The sequence below is a fragment of the Aspergillus ibericus genome (genome assembly GCF_003184845.1).
Source record: "Aspergillus ibericus CBS 121593 unplaced genomic scaffold BO80scaffold_66, whole genome shotgun sequence".
NCBI lineage: Eukaryota > Fungi > Ascomycota > Eurotiomycetes > Eurotiales > Aspergillaceae > Aspergillus > Aspergillus ibericus.
The window spans coordinates 96,942-121,695 of record NW_020292164.1 but is presented as its reverse complement, the minus strand read 5'-3'; the positions used below and the strand labels follow the sequence as shown (position 1 = coordinate 121,695).

The 24,754-nt window shown below is 57.4% G+C and overlaps 12 protein-coding genes across 12 annotated transcripts; 6 read left to right on the top strand and 6 right to left on the bottom strand.

Moving 5' to 3' along the window:
• The first annotated feature begins 155 nt into the window (after positions 1-155).
• BO80DRAFT_429594 (lipopolysaccharide biosynthesis protein rffA) lies at positions 156-1,795 on the top strand. Its single transcript, XM_025720506.1, has one exon. It carries the CDS (start codon positions 424-426, stop codon positions 1,603-1,605), a length of 1,182 nt encoding a protein of 393 aa, XP_025570191.1. The 5' UTR covers positions 156-423; the 3' UTR covers positions 1,606-1,795.
• A 160-nt stretch (positions 1,796-1,955) lies between these two features.
• Positions 1,956-2,561, bottom strand: BO80DRAFT_318158 (uncharacterized protein; the record flags this gene model as incomplete). Its single annotated transcript, XM_025715091.1, has 1 exon — positions 1,956-2,561. A coding segment is annotated over one exon (606 nt), but the record flags the coding sequence as incomplete, so codon positions are not given.
• A 301-nt stretch (positions 2,562-2,862) lies between these two features.
• On the bottom strand, positions 2,863-3,637 carry BO80DRAFT_247791 (uncharacterized protein). Its single transcript, XM_025714612.1, has one exon. The coding sequence runs from the start codon at positions 3,378-3,380 to the stop codon at positions 2,949-2,951; it is 432 nt and encodes a 143-aa protein (XP_025570189.1). The 5' UTR covers positions 3,381-3,637; the 3' UTR covers positions 2,863-2,948.
• Positions 3,638-4,135: 498 nt separating this feature from the next.
• BO80DRAFT_247624 (MIP/aquaporin family protein) lies at positions 4,136-6,745 on the top strand. The gene is made up of 2 exons (XM_025714609.1): positions 4,136-4,652; positions 4,709-6,745. Exons 1-2 carry the CDS (start codon positions 4,617-4,619, stop codon positions 6,539-6,541), a joined length of 1,869 nt encoding a protein of 622 aa, XP_025570188.1. The 5' UTR covers positions 4,136-4,616; the 3' UTR covers positions 6,542-6,745.
• Positions 6,746-7,086: 341 nt separating this feature from the next.
• BO80DRAFT_367844 (tellurite-resistance/dicarboxylate transporter family protein) lies at positions 7,087-8,244 on the top strand (the record flags this gene model as incomplete). Its single annotated transcript, XM_025716307.1, has 1 exon — positions 7,087-8,244. One exon carries the CDS (start codon positions 7,087-7,089, stop codon positions 8,242-8,244), a length of 1,158 nt encoding a protein of 385 aa, XP_025570187.1.
• A 138-nt stretch (positions 8,245-8,382) lies between these two features.
• Positions 8,383-9,818, bottom strand: BO80DRAFT_429591 (SEC14 family lipid-binding protein). Its single transcript, XM_025720505.1, has 4 exons — positions 9,564-9,818; positions 9,375-9,516; positions 8,941-9,324; positions 8,383-8,890 (listed from the first exon to the last, which is right to left on the bottom strand). The coding sequence occupies exons 1-4, from the start codon at positions 9,701-9,703 to the stop codon at positions 8,522-8,524; spliced, it is 1,035 nt and encodes a 344-aa protein (XP_025570186.1). The 5' UTR covers positions 9,704-9,818; the 3' UTR covers positions 8,383-8,521.
• Positions 9,819-10,532: 714 nt separating this feature from the next.
• On the top strand, positions 10,533-13,040 carry BO80DRAFT_418154 (terpenoid synthase; the record flags this gene model as incomplete). Its single annotated transcript, XM_025718252.1, has 8 exons — positions 10,533-10,809; positions 10,981-11,180; positions 11,254-11,855; positions 11,931-12,092; positions 12,148-12,413; positions 12,471-12,537; positions 12,590-12,671; positions 12,723-13,040. The coding sequence occupies 8 exons, from the start codon at positions 10,533-10,535 to the stop codon at positions 13,038-13,040; spliced, it is 1,974 nt and encodes a 657-aa protein (XP_025570185.1).
• Positions 13,041-13,103: 63 nt separating this feature from the next.
• On the bottom strand, positions 13,104-14,857 carry BO80DRAFT_429590 (uncharacterized protein). Its single transcript, XM_025720504.1, has 4 exons — positions 14,589-14,857; positions 14,033-14,527; positions 13,216-13,980; positions 13,104-13,165 (listed from the first exon to the last, which is right to left on the bottom strand). Exons 1-3 carry the CDS (start codon positions 14,835-14,837, stop codon positions 13,312-13,314), a joined length of 1,413 nt encoding a protein of 470 aa, XP_025570184.1. The 5' UTR covers positions 14,838-14,857; the 3' UTR covers positions 13,104-13,165; positions 13,216-13,311.
• A 165-nt stretch (positions 14,858-15,022) lies between these two features.
• BO80DRAFT_429587 (alpha/beta-hydrolase) lies at positions 15,023-16,485 on the top strand. Its single transcript, XM_025720503.1, has 3 exons — positions 15,023-15,587; positions 15,644-16,084; positions 16,140-16,485. The coding sequence occupies exons 1-3, from the start codon at positions 15,500-15,502 to the stop codon at positions 16,355-16,357; spliced, it is 747 nt and encodes a 248-aa protein (XP_025570183.1). The 5' UTR covers positions 15,023-15,499; the 3' UTR covers positions 16,358-16,485.
• A 1,291-nt stretch (positions 16,486-17,776) lies between these two features.
• Positions 17,777-19,456, top strand: BO80DRAFT_429586 (carboxylesterase, type B). The gene has a single exon (XM_025720502.1). It carries the CDS (start codon positions 17,827-17,829, stop codon positions 19,309-19,311), a length of 1,485 nt encoding a protein of 494 aa, XP_025570182.1. The 5' UTR covers positions 17,777-17,826; the 3' UTR covers positions 19,312-19,456.
• Positions 19,457-20,518: 1,062 nt separating this feature from the next.
• On the bottom strand, positions 20,519-22,743 carry BO80DRAFT_429584 (amino acid transporter). Its single transcript, XM_025720501.1, has 6 exons — positions 22,098-22,743; positions 22,008-22,021; positions 21,877-21,949; positions 21,492-21,823; positions 21,293-21,436; positions 20,519-21,239 (listed from the first exon to the last, which is right to left on the bottom strand). Exons 1-6 carry the CDS (start codon positions 22,259-22,261, stop codon positions 20,599-20,601), a joined length of 1,368 nt encoding a protein of 455 aa, XP_025570181.1. The 5' UTR covers positions 22,262-22,743; the 3' UTR covers positions 20,519-20,598.
• A 989-nt stretch (positions 22,744-23,732) lies between these two features.
• On the bottom strand, positions 23,733-24,583 carry BO80DRAFT_367892 (uncharacterized protein; the record flags this gene model as incomplete). Its single annotated transcript, XM_025716309.1, has 3 exons — positions 23,733-23,962; positions 24,020-24,270; positions 24,324-24,583. The coding sequence occupies 3 exons, from the start codon at positions 24,581-24,583 to the stop codon at positions 23,733-23,735; spliced, it is 741 nt and encodes a 246-aa protein (XP_025570180.1).
• Between the last annotated feature and the right edge of the window lie 171 nt (positions 24,584-24,754).

The following is a 24,754-nucleotide window of genomic DNA, read 5'->3' as shown; positions in this document are numbered from 1 at the left end:
TTGGCACATCCCATCCCTGCGTATCACGATTTATGTCAGTGGCTGATCGGCATCCCAAGGCCGTCTTGGACCGATTGCATATCGGACTCCAAGAGGGCACTGGAGATGTCACGGCTGACAGTCCTTGGAGAGACACCCCGGCTATGGCATCGGAACCATGCGCATCCTACCCCCTGCAGTGGTTGTCATACTATCAGAGTCAACTGCATCACACACCACCACAGAATGATGCAGTGTAGCTCCGCATCCATCTCGTATCCGTTGGATTCTGCCCAGTGCCAGCGTCAGAGGAACCTTCTTCTTCCACCCTCGGTGATGAGGTCGCCAGAGCCGACGCGGTCTACATCAGCACTTATACATCATCACCTCCAGGCAGCCGCGATACTGACAATGACCCCCCCCTTCGAATTGCGAAGATCCAGCATGGCGGAGACGGTCATTCCCACCACCATCCCCACCGTCACCGGGCAGGAAATCGCGGCCATCCAAGATGTGCTCCGCACGCGCACCCTCACCGGCAAGGGCAAATACACGGTGCTCTGCCAGCGCTGGCTGGAATCCTCCATGATCGGTGGTAAGGCCTTTGTCCTCAGCTCGTGTACCTCCGCGCTGGAAATTGCCGCCCTCCTGGCCGACCTGCAACCCGGCGATGAAGTGATCGTGCCGAGTTACACCTACGTATCCACGGTGAATGCCTTTGTTGTTCACGGGGCGGTGCCGGTCTTTGTTGATCTGGACGATGCGACCATGAACATCGATGCGCAGCGCATCGAAGCTGCCATTACCCCCCAGACCAAGGTGGTCGTGCCCGTCCACTATGCCGGGATTGCCTGTGACATGGACACGATTCTGGCCATCGCCGACAAGCATGGCCTGCTCGTCGTCGAGGATGCCGCCATGGCCTGCGGAGGCACGTACCAGGGCCGGGCGCTCGGGACCATCGGCCATCTCGGCTGCATCAGCTTCCAAGAGAAAAAGGTCTTCACCAGCGGCGGGCAGGGAGGAGCCCTGCTCATCAACCAGGAGTCGCTGGCTGCCCGGGCTGAGATCATTTACGAACATGGCACCAATCGGGGGCAGTTCCTCCGCGGCGAAGTGAACGTCTATCGCTGGCTAGATGTCGGCATCAACGCCACGATGAGCGAGATCCAGGCCGCATTTCTGTATCCGCAGCTGCAAGCCGCCCCGGACATCCTGGCGCATCGCCGACACCTCTGGACGCGCTATCACCAGCGTCTGGCACCGCTGGCCCAGACGGGGGTGATCCAGCTACCCCAGGTGCCGGAGGGAGCCATCCACAACGCAGTGATCTTCTGGCTTCGCCTCACCGACGCCTCTCGCCGACCCGAGTTCATCCGACACATGGCCGCCGGGCAGGTCTGCACCCAGGCGCAATTCGTGCCGCTGCACTCCTCGCCGTTCGGCCAACAGGTCGGGCGCTTTCACGGCGAGGATCGGGTGACTACGCGTGCTGCCGCGGAGATTGTCTTGCTGCCGCTGTACTCGGAGCTGACGGAGACGAGCCAGGAGGTGGTCATCCGGCGGGTGCTGGCCTTTTGGGATGATGCCAGGCCGTCGGATGGGATTCCGGGATTGGGGTCTTAGAGTGAGTCTAGATGACATGAAAATGAACTTCCTTATTGGTTTAGTGGATAATGCAGCTGGGATATCTTGAAGCGGTGTCATGAAAGCTTTTCCTCTCGCCAGTCGGGGGCGCATATATATCCTTGTGGGAGGCCTTTCTAGGGCTACCCAGAAACATACTCCCCAGCAATCGCCATGCTAGCGAGCACATTTGATTTTTACATCCGTAACATGCCAGAAGACGGCATGGACAAGTCTCCCATGTCATCATAACACACATGCACCAAACTGGTTGCAACCTCTCAGGCCTTCTCCGTCCCCACCGGGCCCTCCTGGCCCTCCTTGACTGCGGTCTGCCCCGACGGCAAGCTCAACACGCGACCCAACGACTTCAACCCATGGCCCAAGATATACAGCCCCAAGCTGAGAAAGTTGACCCACAGAAGTCCGATGCAATACACCACAGCCTGAGGCGGGATCCATCGGAACAGTTGGGTGGGATCGAAGCCGGTCTTGTCCTTGAACTCGTCAATCTCCGCCAGAGCTGTAGTAGGCGTGTCCGGCTGGTCGGGGGTGGGTGTAGTGGTGGTCAGATTCTCCAGGTTGGGGTCGTTGTAGATGACCGTGGCCAGGACGCCGCCGACGAAGGTCAGGAAAAGCAGGAGGACGCCTTTGGCAAGCAGCTCGTACAGCCAGGTGCCGCAAAAGACGAGGTGGACCAGCGCCCCACGACGCGAGCCATGATGGGCCGTGGCCAGAAGGTGCGCGAGGGTGCCGTCGTGGGACTGAAAGCGGACGAGCAGGCGGCAGACGAGGAAGGTCACCAAGCTGCTGGAGGCGAGGGTGCCCACGATGGTGGCTTCGGTGTTGAGGACGTTGATGGCGGTGAAGCTCAACGCGGTGGCCGTCCACGAGGTCAGAAACAGCACGGCGAGCCCCGTCGAGAGCCGACCGGCGAGACGCGCGAGGGAGGCCATGACCGACAACACGGAGGGAAAGTCTTTGTCTGCTACTTTCCTTCGGGCGTGGGTTCAGAATTTATATGTAGTGGCCGGGCTTGGCGATCGAAGCGAGGGATGGACCCTGGACTCAGGGCCTCGCCTATTCCCCAAACGGGCGCGAACGAGGCTATTCCAGGCCCAATGCGGTATGAAGCCGCCCTGGGCCAAGACCCGCCCCACCGGTTTCTTTGACCAGTTCGCGCCCTCATCTCCGGCCTGCCTGTGCTCCGTAGGCAGACATGGCTGCCTGTGATGTTCACTGGTGCTCTTGATGGGCGACAGAGTGCAGACTGGATGATGTCTTGCCGGTTCCATGTTCCAATCTGTGTCGGTCCGGGCTATCCGGACCGCCATTATTCCCTCTCATCCCGATCTGCCCCTGGCCCCGTGTCTTTCCACCGGTCGGAACATCCCCATGTTGCTCCTTATCGCACTAGAGGACCTCTTCGATCGATTGGAATGCAATTCGGTCTCTTCTTGAGTTCTTGGCCTCAGGACTGGAGATGGTGGTGATGGGATGGAATAGGGGGCTGGCTTGGCGCGGAAAAGCTTATTCGGGGCGGGTGTTTCAGGAGTTGCAATGCTGTTCAGCACTTCAGCGGCCGATCGGCGCCACGGTCTCTTCACATTCTGCAGCCGGAGAGACTGTGTGTGTACTTCGGATCGTCCGATGACCTGCAGCGTGGGTGCCAGTGACCAGACCACCCAGCCTGCTGGTGGCGATCGAGCAGGCGGGCTTGGCGAGACGTCATACTGGGGCGGTCGAGGGATGTGATGCCATCGTATGCCATCCATAGTATTGGGGGATTTGATGATGTCGGGAGGTCGTCTGTACCTGCAATGAACGAGTCAGGGCTCACCCAGATGTCATCCATGCCCTGGCGTATCCTCGCTGCGGACGGCCGGAATAACCCCATGGTGCCCTATGCCTGACGCAGGACACGCACTCCTGGCGGATGAAGAAGATGACCGGCTGGGTTGACACGCGCAGGACCTATTGTGATTCCAACACCCGCTGAACGGACTGGTCCAGGCCAGCGGTTGCGGTGAATCCCAACGGCAGTAGGCAGTTTCATGCGTTTCCAGTAGAGTGCCGGGCGCCATCCAGCCCTCGGTCGGGGGCGGACGGGGGGCGATGCTTATGCTCCTGTCAGATTGCATCGGATCCAGAATGGGATGGGATGGCCGGCGCCATCGGCATCTATTCGTGACAGACCCTAGTTCAATGAGATGAGATCAGTGAGACTGCAGCCTGCAGAGTGCAACTCCGAGGAGTCTCCGAAGAACCCCCCGAGGCAGGTAACGGCCTGTCAATTTCCTCGTGTCGGTCCCGGTGGCATCACGGCACTATGTATCTGGACACGGCATGAACCATAGGACCGCGCCAATATAGCGTGGCCCTCTCCATCACAACATTCTGGCACGCCGTCGGATGCACCAGCCGAGCGCTGGCCGGATAAATCCTTCAAAAAAAAAAAACTCGTCGCGCGTCGTGGCCGACCACGATCGATCCCCGCCATGGCCCAATAAGTGGGATTGATCGGTTGGGATGACCGTCCACACCGTCATGGGGAGGCGAGAAAACCGGCCAACCAGCCAAAGAAAAGGGGTCAGGCCAGGAACCAAACCCTGTTCAGTGCTGGCCCTAAGCTTTCCGACAGCCCCAGTCGGGGCTCCACCCATGATGCCAACCGCGGCACTGCGATGGGCTGCCCGCACCCTCAGAACCGGCTCTCCTTGTCGATCCTGTCCTTCCACAGCCCCCCCATGGCGTGGGTGGGTGGTCTCGCGCGCGCCAGTCGGAGTCCTGAGGAGAGGAGAACAAGAAGAGGGGGGACCCATGCCCTCGTCATGGCCCATGCTTCCCACCACCGTCGATGCCCGTCAATTTCTGGTCGGTTTTTTTTTCTTTTTTTTTTGGAATTTGCTGTCCACCTGCTTTATTGCGTCCATCGCCCGGACATGGGGACTGCCCTTTCCCAGTGACATACATCCAGCGCACACTTGAACCATCGAGAATTTCGCCGCAGCATGGACGACGGCGAACCCAGACGTCCCCGGGCGAGGGTAAGTGCCTGCTCCTTTCTACCGTCGCTATGGCTGACCCAGATCCCCCGGAGCAGTCCGATGTGGCCTCGCCGCGCGATGAGACCGCACCTCGATCCCCTCGATCCCCCATGTCGCCCCCGCGCCGACGAGGCACGACTGGGGATGGCGACTTGATCTCGCCCACCCGCCGGGCCACGGGCCTGGACGACCTCGGGTCGGGCATCCGCCGCCACAGTTCAGCGGCCTCCCGCCGCAGTGGCAGCGGCGTCCCCAGTCTGGCGCCCCGGACCACCCTGGCCGAGCGCACGCAGGGCCGCTTCACCATGGCCGGTCCGGATGAGACGCCGCAGCTGCGCCTGGCCCACGAACCCTTCGTCCAGCCGGGCTACGGCGACCTCAACCCGGCCTACGAGCAGCCGGCCAATGCCAAACCCGTCTGGGGGTTGGCCAAACCGCTGCCCCGGGTTGTGCGGTCGGGCATGGTGCCCACGAAGGAGGAACTGCTGCAGGCCCGGGCCAACGTGCAGCTGCCGGCCGAGAATTCCCAGAAGCTCGGGCTCGAGGTCGACCCCAACGACCTCGAGCAGGGCCAGATCGAGAAGACGGCGGACCCGCGCAAGATGGCGGCCCAAGTGGAGGATGCCCGGCTGCAGCGCGAGACCAACTTCATGAACAAGATCCTCAGTGGCGATGCCACCACCACCACCCGACAAGGTTCGCGCCTCTCCCGCACCTCGTCCTCGCGCATCCGCCGGCCGTCGGCCTGGGATCTCCCCCCGGAGAACCTGTCCACGGTGCCCGAGGGCGAGACCCCCGCCCCCAGTGAGACCCCCGAGGAGGGGTTCCCGCCCCAGAGTGACGAGCCCCTGGAGCCCGTCCCCGAGGAGCCCGAGTGGCGTGCTGACGATGATGGGAAGGCCGGGCTGGCTGGGCTGGACGATCTCCCCAGCCTGGACGAGATCGAGGCGGCGTATCCGGACGATCTGCATCCCCTGGTGCAGGAGCTGGTGGAGGACGAAGTGCACAACAACCACACCACCTGGTCCGTGATCCGCACCCACCACCGCGAGGCCCTGGCCGAGTCCCTGGGCGTCTTCGTGCAGCTCTTCGTCGGCTTTTCCGCCGATCTGGCCGTGACGCTGGCTGATGCCGGCAATCCCAACACCACCTCGTGGGCCTGGGGGTTGGCCACCATGATGGCCATCTACGTGTCCGGTGGGGTGTCCGGGGCCCACCTCAACCCGACCATCACCATCATGCTCTGGTTCTATCGCGGGTTCCCCAAGCGCAAGATGCCCGAGTACTTTGCCGCGCAGTTCCTGGCGGCCTTTATCGCCGCCCTGGCCGCGTACGGCCTCTACTACGAGTCGATCCGACACTACCTGCTGACCCACGACACCACCGACATCATCACCAGCTTCGTGACCAGCCAGCGCGAGGCGTGGATCGGGCCGGGGACGGCCTTTTTTACCGAATTCCTGGGGACCATGGTGCTGACGGTGGTGGTGTTGGCGCTGGGGGACGACCAGAACGCCCCGCCGGGTGCCGGGATGAACTCGCTGATCGTGGGTCTCATGGTGACCTGCAATACCATGACCTTTGCCTATCAGACGGGCGCCGCCCTCAACCCCAGTCGGGACTTTGGCCCGCGTCTCGCCCTGCTGGCGCTGGGCTATGGGTCGTCGCTGTTCACCAACCCCTACTGGTTCTACGGGCCGTGGGCGGGTTCCTTGACGGGGTCCTTCCTGGGGGCGTTTTTGTATGATTTTTTCATCTTCACGGGGGGCGAGTCGCCGGTCAACTACCCCTGGGAGCGGACGCAGCGGGCCATGCGGAAGAGCCGGATGAAGTGGCAGCAGCGATTGCGGCTGTCGCGGCGGGAGCGCGGCGAGAAGACCGTTCGCTGAGGGCCGAGGAGATTGATTCCGGGGTGGTCGGGGGGTTGGATGGGGGGAGGGTGAATATTGTACATACATACGGGTTCTGTGATGATTGCTTTTCCTTTTTTCTATATGATAGCTACGTTATACCAGTGCTGTTTCTCCACCGCCTCGTGGCATTCTCGTGGTGGCATCGGGGCATCCCACCCACCTCGGGATCCCGATCTCAGGCATCACCCTCTCCAGCCAGGGACCGGCGTGTGCCTTGGAAGCAACCCCGGAATTCCTGTCAATCCTGCTCATTCGGCTGGGTGGCCAGGCGGGCGACTGGTTCACGACCACTCGGTTCCACCCCGACCGTCTGTGACGTCACGAGCCTCGACCTGCGTCACGGCTGAACAATCAATTGTTATACGTGCAGTTGGCACATCCGAATGATGATGCATCACACAACCTCCATCCGGCCATTGAGTGATCCGCGTGCATCATCTCAGCCACAGCCTGCTGTGTCTGTCGGCTCAACCCTCTCCCACCCTCGCTGCTTCACACACACCACGCGGCATCCACCCGAGATGGGCCCCGATCCCACTGGCAGCAATGCAATCTCGCCCCTTCGCAAAGTCACCTCGTCGGTGACCTGGGGCTGGTATGCCATCTCGCTCAGCTGGGGGGGAATTGCCGTGCTGCTGCACCAGACCCCGCATCAATTCACCGGCCTCAACACCATCGGCACCATCATCTTCATCGCCAACCTGGTCCTCTACACCACCGTCACTGTGTGCCTCCTCGTCGAGGCCGTCCAGCCCCGCAAGGCCCCCAAGCCCTGGGAAGACGAGTCGCCCAACTTCGCGGCCCGCTGGCTGCATATCAAGAACCCCCAGGATGTCTTCTTCATCCCCGTCGCGCTGCTCGCCTTCGCCACCATCATCTTCGGCACCGCCTCCTATGGCACGTCGCACTGCGGGCGCTGGCTGATCCTGACCCTCAATGTCTTCTTCTGGATCTACACGGGGGGGTCCCTCCTCCTGGCCATCGCCCTGGGCTGGTGGATTCCCTACACCGGCACCACGCACGGCAGCCACTACGCCATCGTGCAAGTCCTGCCCTACTTCCCGCCCATGCTCAGCGGCACCATGGCCGGGCTACTCGCTCCGAATCAAGACCCGGCGCAGGCCGTGCCCATGCTCGTCGGCGGCACCACCATGCAAGGACTGGGCTTCCTCATGTTCCTCGTCATTCTGGTGCAGAGCATGACCGAGCTTGCGACGGAAGGGCTCCCCACCCCCGCCGTCCGACCGGAGATGTTCATCGCGGTCGGGCCCCCCAGCTTCACCATCATCGCCATGGTGAGCATGGCCGATGCGGCCGTGGACAAATTACCGGCCCACTACATCAGCGCCGCGACGAGCGTGCGCACCGCCGACGTGCTGTTGATCGTGACCGTCGCGGCGTCGGTCTTCCTCTGGGCCTTGGCCTTCTTCCTCTTCTGTATGGCGGCCCTGAGCATGCTCGAGGCGCTGTGGCATCGCACGATTCAGTTTGAGACCCTCTGGTGGTGCATGGTGTTCCCGATTACCGGGTTGGTGCTGGCGACCATCGACCTGGCGGAGTATTTGAGTTCGGCGCCGATCTCGTGGGTGAGTTCGGGCATGACCATCGCGCAGGTGGCCTTGTGGTTGGTCATTACGGGGTGTCAGTTGTTTCGCTGGGTGTGGAAGCGGGAGTTTTAGAGGGATTCATAGATTATTTGGTAGATGGGTCTGCAGGGAGGATTTTAGATGGGGCATAGCGGGCTATGTCGGATGTTGCGATTGCTGTTGGATTGTTGTTGAAAATGTTGTGTTTATTCTGGGATCATATGTAATGAGGTTCGATGCGTGTATGATAGATGATAGATCTATATATCTAGCCGCGCGGTTCATCGAATATTCCAAACGGGGAAACAGACATGATAGAATCGTCAGCCACACCACGGCAGCCAGGTGATAAGTCAAATGCAGGCTGCAACTAAACCGGCGCTCGCAGAACAGCAACGGCCTCGGTCCTTTGCTGCCCATCGATACTCCCCGTAGCCACCGCCCTTCTGCCCTCTCCATCTTCCCTCCACTTGATCGGCCCCGGCGGCAGTCCCTCCTTGGATGAATCCGTCCACTGCAGACCCTGACGGATGCCCTCGTCCAAGTCAGGCAGCATCCCGGTCGTAAACTGGAACCCTCCCCCGAACTGCGACGGGATGACATCGTGGTCCATCCCCTTCAGCAACGTCTCATACACATCCCCCGACTTGGTGATGACCAGTTTCTCGGCCGTCACCGGGTCGATGAAATTCTTCAAAAAGGCCCAGATCTTCGGAAAGTAGAAGGGCGCATTGCCCACCTGGTGGATGTCAGCAATGCACAACCGTCGTCCGTAATCCCTTGGCTCACAAAAATCTTGTCAATCGTCTCTGGGTAGCAGGTCGTCAACAGCGCGCTGATATCCCGCACCACATCCCGCACGTCCCAGGCCTGCTTGATTCCCAGCGACGTCGCGTCCACGATGTAGACGGCCTTGGTGACGGGCGTGGCCGGGTCAGGCCGGTCCGTCCTGGCCGAGCACAGAGGCAGCACGAACCGCGTGATGGTATCGAAATAGATGGCCGCCCGTTGGATCATCGCCGGATTGACCGGGGCCGCCGAGCTGACATCGGTCTGGCAGGGGATCTGGCGCGTCTTCTGCCACGCGGCGATGGTCGACGAATTCCAATGGGCGAGGTCAAACATGAGGATGGGCTGGCCTTGCCGGTCCCGACGACCCGTCCAGTGCGGGTACTACAATCTCATTAGAACCCGCGACAAGTCAGCAGGGGAACACCGCGAACCATCTTCCGGGTCTCTTCATAATCATCCACGGAGATCAAGTCATAGAGACGCAGAATGTGCTTCTCGGCATGGAACTGGGTCGCCTCTTGGAATTGTGCCAGGGCAGATGCCGCGTCCATCTGGCGTGCAGCCAGGTATCGCCTACACCGGTTAGTGAGAGATGAAGCATGGCGGGCATGCAGGCGTACCGGAGCGTGGCATCATCATTGATTCCATCGCAGACATCCCCGGCCTGCAACCCCTCGCGAGGCCCCAACAGACCCGCGTCGGCACAGGAGGCCTTGAAGGCCGCCCGGATGGCCGTCTGATCGATGGCCAGCTCTCCCATGGCGTGCGGCAGAGAGATCGCAGTGCTAAGCTTCGTGGTTCAGCACCAGGAGGCTTCGGTGGCAGCTTTCAAGGTTCAGCCTCTCCCGGAGATCGACCCAGGAGGTCGACCGGTGAGACGCTCAGCCCTGGAAAAAGCAAACCCAGGGGCGGCAAATGCAAGCCGCGGCAAGGAGTTGCCGCGGCCTGCAGGACGGCGTGGTCACCAGTTGTCGCCCGTCATGGCCACATCCCAGTTCCATCTCCGGGATCAGGGTATTAGCCGCGATGCTATCCAATCGTCCCGGGTGGTTCTTCCCCGCTGAGATGGAAGTCCACTGATCGGCCGCACGCGATGGGAACCGAAGATCTCCCCGTGCCTTGTTTGTTTGTCGCGCAGTCCTCCCAGATGGGTCCGCGTGGATCCAAGTCAACCATCTGAAGCTTGGGCTCAACTTAAGTCGCCAATAGAGGTCTTCATGAGATCGATACTGATTCAGACAGACGGGCCAGCGAACGAAAAGGTTTCCCGGGTGGATCGGGTGGAGAGGCCGAACCCTGGCACACATCATCACGACGCAACCCTGGTTCGCGCCTCAGCCCCAGTCGGAACTTCCCGTTGGCTCTAGATGAACTCTCGTTCGCATAGGATCATCCCCATGATGATAATGGATGAAGTGGGCATTACGCGGGATGGCTCGTCATCGAGGCGGCTTCTCTGGAGACTAGATTGTCGCCTTCACTGTAGATTTAAGAAGACCCTCCAATTCGTCTATCCGACAGCAGATACGACTCAGTTCCATCTTCCTTTGATAAGACAAGGATTGATCAACTGAAGACTGTTAGACACCATGGAGCCGACGATCGGACTGCCCACGGACACATCCTACCCGGTCCCTCGCACATCGCCAGGGATCCAGGGATTCTGCGTGGCCTACCCGCTCCGACGGCATCATTTCGAAGACAGAGCCAATGAGGGTTCCTCGCAATGTCGTGCTGACTGGGAGACTTACATCGGTCCGACGGAGCGCTGGGGATGCGGCAACCCCTGGGAGGGCCATTTCGCAGCCGTCGTCCTGCCCTTCTGTCGCCCAGATCGCATCGCGATCATCAGCTACATCTTTGAGTGTAAGCACGCATAGCTCGTCAGACCTAATAGTAATGATAGCCGTGACTGACTATGTAGGTAGACGCCTTCCTGTATGACAATGTGGTCGAGTCAGTGGAAAAGTCTACGGTAGGTGCCTCCGCACTGGACGGAACCAGATCTGATCAAGGCACAGTTGAACATCAACGCAGACAGCATTGGCCTCGATGAAGCCGAATACCGAACCGTGCGGTCCATCACCGGGACCAAGCAGATCCAATCGAAAATGCTGCTCGAGTTGCTGTCCATTGACCCGCGATGCGGGCAGGTCGTCCGGGACGCCTGGAAGACCATGATTAACACGACCGCGAAGCAGGATAAAACACGCGCATTCGGCAGTCTGGAGGCATATGTGGACTATCGGATCATTGACACAGGCGCACCGTAGGAATCATTTACCTGTTTGCGGCGATGCATCTAACCAGAGTCGCAGATTCGTGGATACGCTGATGCGCTTCGGAATGGACATCCTGCTGACGCCCGAAGAGGAGGAGCTCGTGGCTCCAATTGTCAAGCCGTGCTATGCGGCCCTCGGTTTGGCCAATGACTACTTCTCCTTCGATGTCGAATGGGAGGAGTTCCAGAATGAAGAAGCCGACAAAAGGACCATGACGAATGCAGTGTGGCTATTCATGCAATGGCACCAGATAGACCAGGACGCGGCCAAGCGACTGGTACGACAGGTGACGAACAAGTACGAGCAAGAGTACCAACAACGGGTCAATGTATTCATATCTGGTGAGGGGAAGGAAAACGTCAAATTACAGGAGTACCTGGTCGCACTGGGATATCAGATCCCGGGGAATGTTTCCTGGAGTCTGCGATGCCCCCGTTACCATCCCTCGGTCTGTGGGGAGGCCAGCGCCATCTTGCAAAATTCAAGTGGCGATCTTCACAACTCCACCCAACGACAGAGTATCTCAGCAGAAAGTGTCTCCTCCCAGTCATCGGTCTGGTCAGGTGCAAGTGATAGCTCCCCTCGGTCTTCGATATCCTCGGCTCCTTCTATCGATGTCGCACGGAAGCCGTCGGACCACGCAGACCTGGGATCGGAAGTAGGATAATGCCAGCCTAGTGACTTTTTCTAATCGCCTGCTGACAGTACACAGCATCTCATGGGCCCCGCAGAGTATATCAGCTCCCTTCCTTCCAAAGGAGTCCGGGAGGCATTCATTGATGGCTTGAATGTGTGGCTCGGTCTCCCGGACAGCCAGGTCAACGTCTTAAAATCCATTGCGAAAACACTACACAATGCCTCGCTGATGTAGGTGCTCCATCATGAAGGTGCGCCTTGCTAGACACCCTGCTGACCGCTCTAGGCTGGACGATATCGAAGACTCCTCGCCTCTCCGTCGTGGCCAGCCCGCGACGCACACCGTATTTGGACAGGGACCGACGATCAACTCGGCCAACTTTCTTCTTATCGAAGCCATGGACCAGGTGAGGCAGTTGGAGGATCCGCGTTGTTTGGAAATCTTTGTCGAGGAGATGCGAAACCTCTTTATCGGGCAGAGCCACGATTTGTACTGGACGCAGCAGGACGAGTGCCCCACGGAGGAGGAATACATGGAGATGATCCGTCAAAGTAAGCACACATTGCCTTGAGCTCCCTAGATCAAGGTGCTAACTCTGATTGTTTCAGAAACTGGTGGTCTCTTCCGGCTACTGGCGCGCCTGATGATGCAAAAGGCACCGGCCCAGAAGAATCGGTAGGAATGGCGTATCACCAATGAAGCCCCTGCTAACTTTCGATGACAATAGCACCATCTCCCTAGGCCCCCTTATCAACCTCCTAGGAGAGTATTTCCAGATTCGGGATGATTACAAGAACCTAACAGAGGAGGTGGGTTCACTCGGAGACCACAATAACCCAGGCGACTGACTTTAAACACAGTATACCGGGCAAAAAGGCTTCTGTGAAGATCTAGACGAGGGCAAGTTCTCCTTCCCGTTAATACATGCTCTCAAGTCACATCCAGACGACCAGGAGCTCCACGAGATCCTACAACGAGCCCGTGAGTCGGGTGGACTTGATGTGCCGTCCAAGCAGTCCGTACTGGACCATTTCCATCAAAGCGGAAGCATGGTGTATACGAAACAGACGCTTCGAGGCCTGATGGAGGAGATCAGGGATCAAATCACTCAGGTGGAGAAGGAGGCCGGCAGCTCGAATTGGGTCCTCAGACTGCTTGTTCATAGATTGGAAGTATAACAACAGATTTGGATGAAGGGATGCATGACTGGCATGATATAGTTCAACGATGTACTATGTGTAATATTTATCAAGACTGTTGTTTTAGAGAGGTTATACAAATTAGACAGGTATCCTAGTGTCACCTTCTTGCGGTCAGTAAGGATCCTGTCCAAGACATTGGGCGCTTACTTACTTACACTTTGTGATTTATTTGCCATTGGCCGTGTGTCCCAAGCCTCTGATCCATTTTATGAGATTATCCTTCACCATCCTGATAGCAAGCAGGGTTTCAAAGATGAGGCACGTAGTCAGACCAGCTGACTGTGTCATAAGCACTGGCAGGCAGGCTGCGCAATCCAATAAAATCCTCCGTGAGAATATAAGCCCGACCCACACAATACAGAGCACAGAGCACCGTGGTCGGGAAAAGCACTCGCAGAGGGACTTCTCGCCTGGGATCTCGGTACGGGTCGATGTTTCTCAGTCGAGCCACGAAATGCCGGAGCCTGTTCCATCGTCTGGATTTCTCGACGGGTCTTGTCCTGGACATTGGAAGGGCCAACCGCTCCTTGTACGCTCGGGGGAGGATGATCTTATCGCAGTACCCAGCATGCAACCCACCTATGACAGTGAAAATCAGATTGTATATGCTGGCAACCCGCCACAAGAGGTGTTCGGCACGCGACGGGAAGTGGAAATCCCAGGCCAGCATGAACCTCGAGCCGAATAGCAAGAGTACTGGGGTGGCAATGCAGTCTGCCTCTAGATCCGTCACCGGGAAATTGTCACTGACAATTCGATCGTGTGGTCGAGCAGTCATGGGGCGTGAGAACATCGGGATGCGCCATCTGCGCAAGATTTCCGTGTAGTAGCGCCAGTGCACACCACAGAAGGAGACGTCGTCGCATACAAAATCCAGCGGTGTCTCATGCCATTGATTCTGCGGGTCAGGACAGTTCTGCCAGAAGCTGGTCAGTGGGATACGCAAGCAGGGGCGGGGTGCATCGCACCTCCTGCCGAATTTTGTCAATGTGTGTGTTGGCTACCACGGTAACGGTGCTTGTGATGTCTGAAGGCTTAAAGCGCCAGCAGAACGAAGTCACCAGGAACACGATCACGAAAGAGATGGTGGTGAGCTCCATGGTCGTCAGGGCAAGCCCTTGGGCTACACGTATGGCACAGTTGATGAGGAGCCAGAGCGCTTGACAGACCGCGATTACCCTAGATAGAAGACATCGGTCAGTCTTGCAAAGCGTGCGGCACAGGTTCGGCACGCACCGAGAGACTGCGTCCGATTTGTTGCGGTCGTTGATGTCGTCCTCGGTGATCCCAGGGGGGTCGATATACCCCTTGTCAATCAGGAAGAAAAGCTGCTTCGCATTCACTGGGAATGGGCTGTCAACCCCGGGACCGTCCAGTAAGAAACCCCCCATATCTACATAGAATGCATGAGTCAGGGTCCAACTCGAGAAGGAGGTCTTCGCCGTGGCTATGCGCTCAAATTCCTAGGCAGCTCATTAGATAGCTGTACTTCGAGCACAAAATGGAACAACAGGAGAGTCCAACCTGGACGGACGCTCGGGCAGAAGACCACTGACCAAGGGCCAACATGAGCAGAAATTCAGGGCCCAGGAACCCGAGGGAGGCCAGGTGTAGTCGGTCGCGCAGGGCGTGGTACCATCGGTCGGATCGCGCGGGGATGTTGGGTATGACGGCCGTCCAGCAGCAGAGCGCAATAGTCACCAGGCACGTAGAGACAATACTCCAAGTGCCGCGTCCATCGGGTTCGTCCACCCAGCCATGAATTACAACCATAGTGGAGGTCGAATTGTCCGACATGGAGAATCGCGACCGTGACAAATGTCAGTGGGCTGGGATGGTCTGCCCCTCTCCGCAGCGGACCGGCTTGTCATATAACCCTGCACGCGCCGGCCGCTTGGACCCGTGCAGGCGCTTGAGACCTTTTTATGGTTGATAGAGGCATAGGCGCCAATTTGAAACTGCACTGAGTGGGCAGCAGCACGAAACTTCCACCGTGGCTATACCAATTAAGGGACCCGTGCTGCATTCAGCTGCGCAGTTAACGGTGAGCGACCAGCCACTGGGATGAGCATCAGTCTCATTCTAGTCCGGGCCGGTCCGTTCAGGAGTCTCCACCGATAAGCCGGCTGCGCTGGTCAGGACCTTGTTCCGAGGTTACCTGATGGACTATTTTTTAGGCGACACCACACATCACTGACACGACCACCTGCTAATGGGGACTTCAATGCTGACTGAGTAGTTCGGCAATATCTAGGGTGTAGCCAGCGTGATATCGCACTGGGAAGAAGATAGGATGAGGGGGGTGGTCAGTCCGGTCGATGACGACTCCCGCCTGTTGCCTGGCGAGGATGGGTTTTAAAACGGCCTCATACCACCCATTCCGTCTGCCCATCGATGCTCAGTGAATGCCCTTCCTTGGACTCGGCTCTACAATCATGACTTCTTATCCTCCTTCCCGCTGCTGCATGGTAGGGCACCTGCACGAGGGCGAAGCCAAGGGGAAGATCCGAGATATTGCCCACAGTGAGTCCTTGATGCGCTACAACATAATGCTTGCCACTGACCACTACATCTCGTAGTTTCAGCATATCTCTCCTATCCATCCGACCGGTCCACAGAGAATGCCATCCTCTTCCTCACCGATGCCATGGGTCACCGGTTCATCAACGCCCAATTAATGGCCGACCAGTTTGCCGCCAATGGCTATCTCGTTGTCATGCCGGAACTCTTCCATGGTGACCCCATTCCCATCAACTACGGGACCGACTTTAATATCTGGGGTTGGTACAAAAACCATCTGCCCCCTCGGGTGGATCCCATTGTGGAGGCCGTCCTGGGGGAGATGCACACCACACTTGGCTGCAAGCGAATTGGAGGTGTTGGGTATTGCTTTGGGGGCAAGTACGTATGCCGCTATCTCAAGGCTGGAAAGCTAGACGCGGGTTTCATCGCCCACCCGACCATGGTGGAGGCAAACGAGGTGGAAGGAATTGAGGGACCATTGAGTATAGCAGCAGCCAGTGAGTCGACAACGGTCCTGTACATCCATGTTCCATATCCTGACTTTATTTTGAGTTATCGATCCCGTCTTCACCACTGCCAAGCGCCACGAGAGCGAAGAGATATTAGAACGACTTGACATACCCTTTCAGATCAACTTATTTTCCGATGTGGAACACGGCTTTGCGGTTCGCTGCGATTTGTCAAAGCCCCGGCAGAAATTCGCCAAAGAGAAGGCATTTGAGCAGGCAGTGGCGTGGTTTGATGAGTACGTCAAGGCGCGAGGAGTATGACACAAGGGAACATGGGCATCGCTTTCATTGGGTGGCTACCAGTATCCGGATTATGGTCGAATGGTGTTTCCCTTTGCTCCCTAGGTAAATTGAAAGTCGAAAAGCATACTCCGAAATGACCACCCAACTCCGAGGACGCGCTGGTGCCTGGTGCCTAGTGCTTTGTGCGCCGCTACACCGTAGAGTTCCTGTTGTAGATGGCATCGTCGGACTTTCCGCAGCATCGGAGGTCCGAACATGGCATTCCAACAATTGCGCAGACCCTGAGGGTGCCCCACTGTAGGCTTTAGCTTCCATGACTGTCACCGACTGCGGCGAATTTCGCACGACCGTCCTGAACCCGACAGCGCCTTGGCTTCGAGGTTGGTCCCGTTTCACGCATCCTTGCTGTCTTTCAATGGGGGTCAAGTAACACAGATTCTTCCTCTGCCGTCCTAAGGAACCCATCGGTTGAAGATATCCCTCACGTTCATACAGGGTCCTGGGGAAAAGTGCCCATGGAGACCCTGTTAACTATCTAGCTGATTCTAGTATGTCATGCCTGCACGTTACGCTTACGTCGACAGCGGCCGTGGCATTTGTGCCGTCATACAAGGATCCGTTATGGGCTTTGCGCTAACCTAGGGGTAGTGTGAGGGATTTTCGAGCTTTCTGACGATGGAGTAAACTTTATCAGCCGTCGTCTCAAGACCTTGCGGAATCCGGCAAGGGATCATCAGTAGGAGACGTTCCACAAAGGATGTTCATTCAATCTGTAACCTTGAAACCACAATCTCAGGGCGTCAACGTCGTTCAGGAGATGCCTCTATCCAATGGGTTGAATATCTGTTCACCGTTGGGAGGTACCCAGTCAGAGCTAATTGTTCAGGCTGGCCCTGCGGGGAAAATCTTTATCCGAAAAACCAGGGTCCTGTATTAAGTGGGTTATTGGTTGAAAACCCTGTACGGTAGACCTTGGGGAGCTGCCTGTCTCCTCATTTGCATGGCCCGAAATCTGTCAAGGGCCTTTCAGCCGGCTTGTGACTCCGAGGCCAGTAGCGAGAGCTCCATGGCTTTTCGTCGGACAACTCCATGGCGGGCATGTCATTTGCGCGCTAATGTCATGAAGGGTGTGCGCTGTGCGCCATTGTCCTGCGGTCACCGTCGGAGCAGAAGTCATCTTTCCAGCAGTTGTTCATGTGGAAGAGGTTATTGGTGTCATTCGCCCTGCAAGGTCACCCGGGTGGGGCCATACCACGCAAGCTTAGCTTCTTTGATATGAGCTTGCTCATTGTTGCCCGGCTGTCCCTGGGTCAAGTGGGGATCAGGGGTTCAAGGTATTGTCCCATTATCTGATGCCATTGCCAGGCATGGTGAGGGATGTCCCTATAAGAGGTATCTCTCTGCACCAGATTTGTGCTCAGGTTGTCTCCAGGCTTCACTCTCCAACTTCCGTCTTTTCTTTACACCAACTCTGATTGACGGCCACGATGAAGATTTCGGCATCTTTGGCCAGTGTGCTGGCGACGGCCACCGCGGTTGTTGCCTCGGCCAGTGCTAGCAACTCCTTGCGCATTCAGACCTCCAGCGGTGTCATCCAGGGTGGTGTGAACGGCACCTACCCGGCTGTCCGTCAGTTCTTGGGCATCCCCTTCGCCCAAGCCCCCGTGGGCAATCGCCGGTGGCTACCCCCTCAGGAACTGAACAAGAGCGACAGCATCATCGACGCCACCACCATGCCTCCTGCCTGCCCCCAAGGCTCCACCGCTATGAGTCCATTCGGCCGATTCGCCCCGGAGACGCTGATTGCAGGGGGGACTAGCGAGGACTGTCTGACCCTCAGCGTCTGGGCTCCGAACAATGCCAAGTCAGACCTCCCTGTCATTGTCTGGATTTACGGCGGTGAATTCACCTCGGGTGGCACTGACACCCCGGCTTGGATTCCCTCTCAGTGGATTCAGCGTACCCAGGAACACATCGTCGTCAGCATCCAGTACCGGCTGAACATATTCGGCTTCCCCGGGGCACGCGGGCTGGCGGAGCAGAACCTCGGCATTCTGGACCAACGTGCTGCGATCGAATGGTTGCAAAAGAACATCGCTCAGTTTGGGGGCAACCCGGACCAGATGATCCTCTGGGGTCAAAGTGCCGGTGCCGGCAGCGTGGACATCCAGAACTTTGCCTACCCCGATGACCCCATCGTGCAGGGTTTCGCCTGCGACTCCGGGTCCGTCTTCCTCACCGTGGACACGCGCTCGACCGATACGGCGGGCACCAATTTCAGCACAGTGGCTTCCCACTTTGGCTGCTCGGGCTCCGCCGCGGACGAACTCTCCTGCCTGCGTCAAGTCCCCGCAGCGAACATCACTTCCTACCTCGGTGCTGGAGGCGCCAGACTGACCTTCCTGCCCTTCATCGACAACAAGGTCGTCTTCAACAACTACACGGCCCGGTACATCGGTGGTCATCTGAGCAACAAGCCCGCCCTCTTCGGATCGAACCTGAATGAAGGCACCATCCTGGCTGGTGGCTCCGACAACGCCATGGCGGAGGCCATCACCCTATCCGGCTTCCAATGTCCCGTCCCGTACTCCACCGCTTATCGCCAGGCCCTCGACCTCACCACGTACCGCTACCAGTACCGGGGCAACTTTTCCAATGTGTCCCCCTCCCCCAGCTTGGGCGCCTATCACACCGCCGAGCTGCCACTGATCTTCGGTACTTCGGGCGACTTTTATGGGGCTAACACGCCGTTCGAGGCGAAGGTGAGCGAGAAGATGCAGGACCTGTGGTTGGCCTTTGCCAAGGATCCTGCGAATGGTCTGGCGCAGCAGGGCTGGCCCAAGTCAACGAGCAACGAATTCCTGATGCTAGCTGGGGAGGACGCCTCGAACAAGACGGTTGTGTCGGCGCTTTTGGCGGATAGCGCCATCGACGACGCGTGCACGAGCTACTACTCCAGCTACCTTGTCTGAGCGTATGGCTTCGTTAGTGGTGCTTTCACGAAGTAGACGGGAACCTGTCTGGACGTATATCTTTGAGGACACGAGATTTGCCAGCTTTTAGCTTGCTAATGTGCAGTAATCAGTAGTTAGCGTTAATCGGGTCTCGAGTCTGTTGTTTACTGCGAAGTTCCAGGAACAATGTAGACGTCCCTAGAGATGTACATGGGACATGTTAAATGCAGAAAGTGGTGCTATAGTCTGCATTCCAGTGGTATAATTTCGTGACCCCAGCTCATGTAGATTGTGGCAGCCAACGGTGGGTAGTAGATGGCCGAGTCGCCAGGATGCCAATCACGTTGGGAGGACGCGACGGGATATGTTATGCAGCTTACTAAGCTTGTGCGAGGAGACTGCCTCGCGCCACTCGCCTTTCCAGGACCCCACCATTGAGGTCATAGCAGCTAAGGCAAGCTCTTCTGAGGCGATACCACTAGCAGTGTAGCGTAGGCAAAGCATCCCTCGGATGAAGACTTCACTGAGGTGATAAGAGTTGATGGAATTCAACGATGGTGGATGATTCTTGTCGAGGGAAGCAGAGGTCGGCGACGAGGCCTGCCTGAGAACCCCTCCAATCACCTGACCGACCGGCACAACCCATAGTACTCCGTACGTTGTATGATTCCAGAATCTAACGGTGATTAATTCTCAGTGTTACTTTCTTTTACCACTATATGGGATCATTGAATGGTCCGGTAACTAAGGCTAGCCTTCAAAGGATGTCATTTCATCGCTCGTTGTGACGGCATCTCTGGTAGACTACCGAATACCGAAGTACTATATATCGGAGCTCCGACATAGTCCGTCGACACCTAGAATATCATACTACAGCAGCATGAGGGAAGAAACCCGGACGATGAAGAGATAGATTGAGATAGAACAGGACTAGAGAACGGCACGACGATGTAAGGAAGAATTTATGACACGTTGTATTACCGTAGAAAGCTGATATAGACACGGACTTTCCATGGGATAGTAACCACGGCTGCACATCTGTATACCCCACACCTCTATTTTTTTTTCCAAAGCAATAGAGCCAGTCGGTGATCGTCGTGTGATCGCTCATAACTTCTGAAGCGTCCCTAGTAGTCTAGAGGTATCTAACATGAACACAAGGTGAGATACCGACAAATACCAGCATACAATTGGAGGGAGCCAACTGTCATCAAGCAATGCAGAGGGGTATATTAAATAAAATCTATACTATAATACAAGTCTATATACAGCCCGGTCATGAGGAAGCAGTAGCTCACAACCATCTCAGGCATTATTCGCGCACGAGAAACTGCTGCCTGAGCTGTCATCGTGAATCGAGAGGCCAGATACCCAGAGACCACACACGCAAATCGTGGCGCCGATCAGGAACAGTCCCACATTGGCCAAGGTGAGGAGAGTTTTGCGGACGGAGGTGAAGTAGTTGCCATAGTACATGTACAACCAGAACACGCCGGGCAGACCGAAGGAAAACCAACTCGCAAACAAGGCGCTGACCAGGCTGACAAGGTCGCTGAAGACCGGGATGGCCTCGGCAATCACCCAGGCGATGATCCAGTAGCCAGCAGCGAGTCCAACCCAGGCACCAATACCGCGGGCGTCACGCTTGTGCATGACATCGGTGCCGCGGAAGAGACGGACGTACACGTTCTTGATGGCAACATGACCCAGCACGACACCGGCAATGACGATGGTGGGGATGGCAATACCGTAGGCGACCTTGCGGACCACGGGGCCTGCGGAGCCCAGGGCGGGAGACTTGACGTCTTGACCGGCATAGCGGTAGATCACCGCCGACGCGACCGTGTAGAAAACGATCTCGAAGCCTTGCAACATGCAGAGGGACTTGGGGAAGTCCTTGGGATTCTTCATCTCGGCGATGAAACCGAAGAACGCGGGGTGGCCGCCTATGACCAGTTAGCGTCAAAAATATAGCGGAAAGAAGTCGAAGCAGACATACAGTAGGCAAAGGCAATGTTAGTGACAGCCGAGAAGCCCTTGACAAAGCTCGTGGAGCGCGTGAGCTGCATGGGCGCCGGGGTCGGGTTCTCAACCGCGACTCCAATCATGGTGATCATCACGGCGGAGAAGATACTGATGAAGGCTGGACGAAAGGTCAGCGAAAGAGGGAGAGAAAACGGACTGAACCGAAGACTGACATGTCAAGGCTAACCACGAGACGTTCTTCATGGTTCGAGGGAGAGAGCAGGCGAACGAAAGGACCAGGCCCACGACACCGAAGACGACGGAGCAGGTGCCGTGGTTGGTGAGGGTGTTCATCATGACGGTGAAGGTGACTAGATGACTGCCCGACGCGAACATGAAGAAGAGCAGCTGAGCGACTTCGGTGAACAGGCGACCGGGGCGACCGAGCAAGACTTCGCCTGCATCGGCCATGCTGTGGATGAAGGGGTACCTCGTGCGGAACTGTCCGATGACATAGCCCGAGTAGGTGGCGACGATACCCATGCCGACAATCAGGATGACGGCCCTGATGCATGGTTAGAGACAGTCGTGAGGAATGAAAGAGCGGCGTATACATACGGGATCAGGCCAACCTCCGCCACGGTGGCAGGGAGGGACAGAACACCCAGCGACACAGTCTCTGCAATCATCACTAAACAGAGAAGATTAGCTAATCAGCACGGAGGACACGATATCAAAGTGTGTCATACGGATTCCAGATTGCCTGCGATGAGAGAAGTGCCTGTTAGTCCGTGGTCCACTTCCTCCGATCGTAGTATACTATAATTCGACAAACATACCACCAGTCCAAGGTCTTGTAGTGCACCTCTCCCACCGCTTCCGACCCGAAAGGGTCCCTATCGACGGAAGGCACCTTGAGGTCCTCCCCCTCCCACATGGCTCCATCCTCCTCAATCCGGGGCCCGGGGCCGTTCTCGATATCTTTCACGTCCGGGGACGACATGGTGTGAGTAGTGGCGGTTGGCGGGCTGACTCCACGGGGATGGCGAGAGGGATGAGAAAGTTGGACAGGCACCCGACTCAAGCACACTCAGCAGTAGCAGCGGCAGTAGCGGAACTGGAGGCAGGCACACCCGTCCGGCTTATAAGGAAGATTTGCCAGCGCCGTGAAGCATTGACGCATGGCGTCGCGGTTTTTGTTAGTTAATGGGAGGGCCGGACTGGCAAATCAGAGGGCGCCGTAAAGCAATCTCTGTTGGCTGTGACACAAACTTTGCCGCCCGTTTGCCTCTGCTCCGATGTCGGGGCCCTGGCCTGCTGGAGGGCCCTGCATGGGCCCACCGGCCGCACCATTGCTGAATCCAGGAACAAAAAGCCTCCAGCTAGCCGATTCAGCGTTGAAGAACCGCCAGAAGATGATCGACAAGCTGCTTGGAGTCGTTGGCTACCAAATGGCATGGAAAATGGCAGGGGAGGGCGACTCCGGGACCGGACCTGGGGGGGGTGAGGATCAAATTAGCTCAAGCAGGCTGCCCCGGAAATCGACTGGCGCCTGTTGGGCCAGGGAAGCTCCCCGGCCGCCGGAGGGAAATCTCAGCCACTAGACCGTTTTCAGTGGTACGGTGGCGCATCGAAGCCGGGCAAGGTTTCCAAGGCATTCCTCACGTTAGGGTTGGCCGCGCAGCCCTACTCGGTGCGCGGGGGCGTTACTGGATCCGGCTAGCGTACCGCACAGCAGGCCGACAGCCGGCCCCGTTTGGCTGCCCGTTTCTGGCATGGTGGCATCGGCAAACTCGGGGGAGCCTGGCAGCACTCCGGGCCCGTCCACTGTCGGCCTGGAGAAGAAGCCCTCCAAAGGCGATTTGAGTCATTCTCTGCCCGGTGAGACGACCCATGACAGCGTCCAGCTTCCAACCGCCGGGCCTCGATCGCGGCTGCCCGTCGGGAAATGACCACGGCTCCATGCCACGTGTGTCCATCGCCCCATCCCCCGGAATCGGCCGGCCTACAAGCTTCCATCCCACTTGACTCATAGAGGATCATGCGGCATGCCAGAGCACTTGCGAGCCGCAAGGACCCACCGAGTCCATCGGTGTCTATATCCGTCCACTACCCCCCCTAGGTGGCAAAGATTTCTAGCGTAGAGGGCTCCCCCTCACATGACCTTGACGAGTGCTAGCAGACTACAAAAATGCTATGTCACGCTAAGCATTGTGAGGCCCTCTTTTTGGGACGGTTGACAGCTAGCGAACTACGGCTGCGAACACCCAGACGATGACTCATGCGACCTGATTTCAAGGAATGACTCATGTAATTACGGATGGGGATAGGCTCACTGAGGCACAGCATGCCGGTGGCTAGCCATCTCCAAGTGGAAGACAGCCATGACGGTTCCCTAACAGAATGCCAAAGTCGACAACCAAACAACAGCACAAAGCCAACAACAAGGCAGCTTCAGCGGCATATCAAGTCCATCACGCATCAGGCAGAATCTCACCCCCGTCCAAGGGGTCATTGACATCCGCTGCCGCGGCGTCCTCAACAAACTTGACCACAGCGTCCTTCTGGGATCGCCAGGTTTCCTCGTTGAAAGTAAAGTCCCGGGACGCAAACTCGAACGTCACATTGACCTCCTGGGTGGACGACTTGTTCGAAACGACGGTCTTCATGGATTCATCAATGGAATACCACACGGTGCGGAAGGCTGGTGCAAGTCAGCGGGATGGATCTGAATTACGCGCACGCAGGCAGAAGAACTCACACGCCGTGACATCGTCCGCAGCAGAATCATAGAAGATGACATGATTCAAGCTGTACATCGACTGGGATTGCTCCACGCTTTTCGATTCATTGATGGTATCCGCAATGCTCTGCAGAGCATCCTCAATGTCTTGCAACAGAGACTGCGGTTGGGCCAGACCGGAGAGCATGGCTTTGAGGATCTCAAAATGGAAGTTCTCCTTCTTAATCTCGATCCCGAAGCTCTTGTCCTCCGTGTTAGACTCCATCATCCTGCACCATGTCAGCCCGTAATTCACGGCAATCATCGCAGCAGGGATACTCACCATGCCGCTTTTCCGACGAGGACATCAATGACCTTGTGACGGTAATTGTTGCGCAGCGTCTGTGACTCAATGTCCGAACCGCCAGACAAGTGGCCCGCCTTGATCTGGTCATCGGTGTTCTTACCCGCCCAGATGTCCAGCCATTGGTGGGTATAGTTCAGCATGCTCTTGAGCTCTTTCACGCGAGACTCGAGTTTGCTGGGAACCCGGTTGTCCTGGAAATTTACATAGAACGTGGAGTTGTAGTCGCTGACGCCCATGCCATTGTCGGAGGGGTGGATGTCTTCCTCGTATGGGGTGCCCCGGGTAGGTGCTCGCACAGGAAGACCGGCAATGTTGTGGAGCGACATGTTGTCTTTGGGTTGAAGCACTAGAGTGTTCGGTAAGGGTATCTCGAAGAGGCAATGGTAAGGTAAGAGGTTACGGAGGTT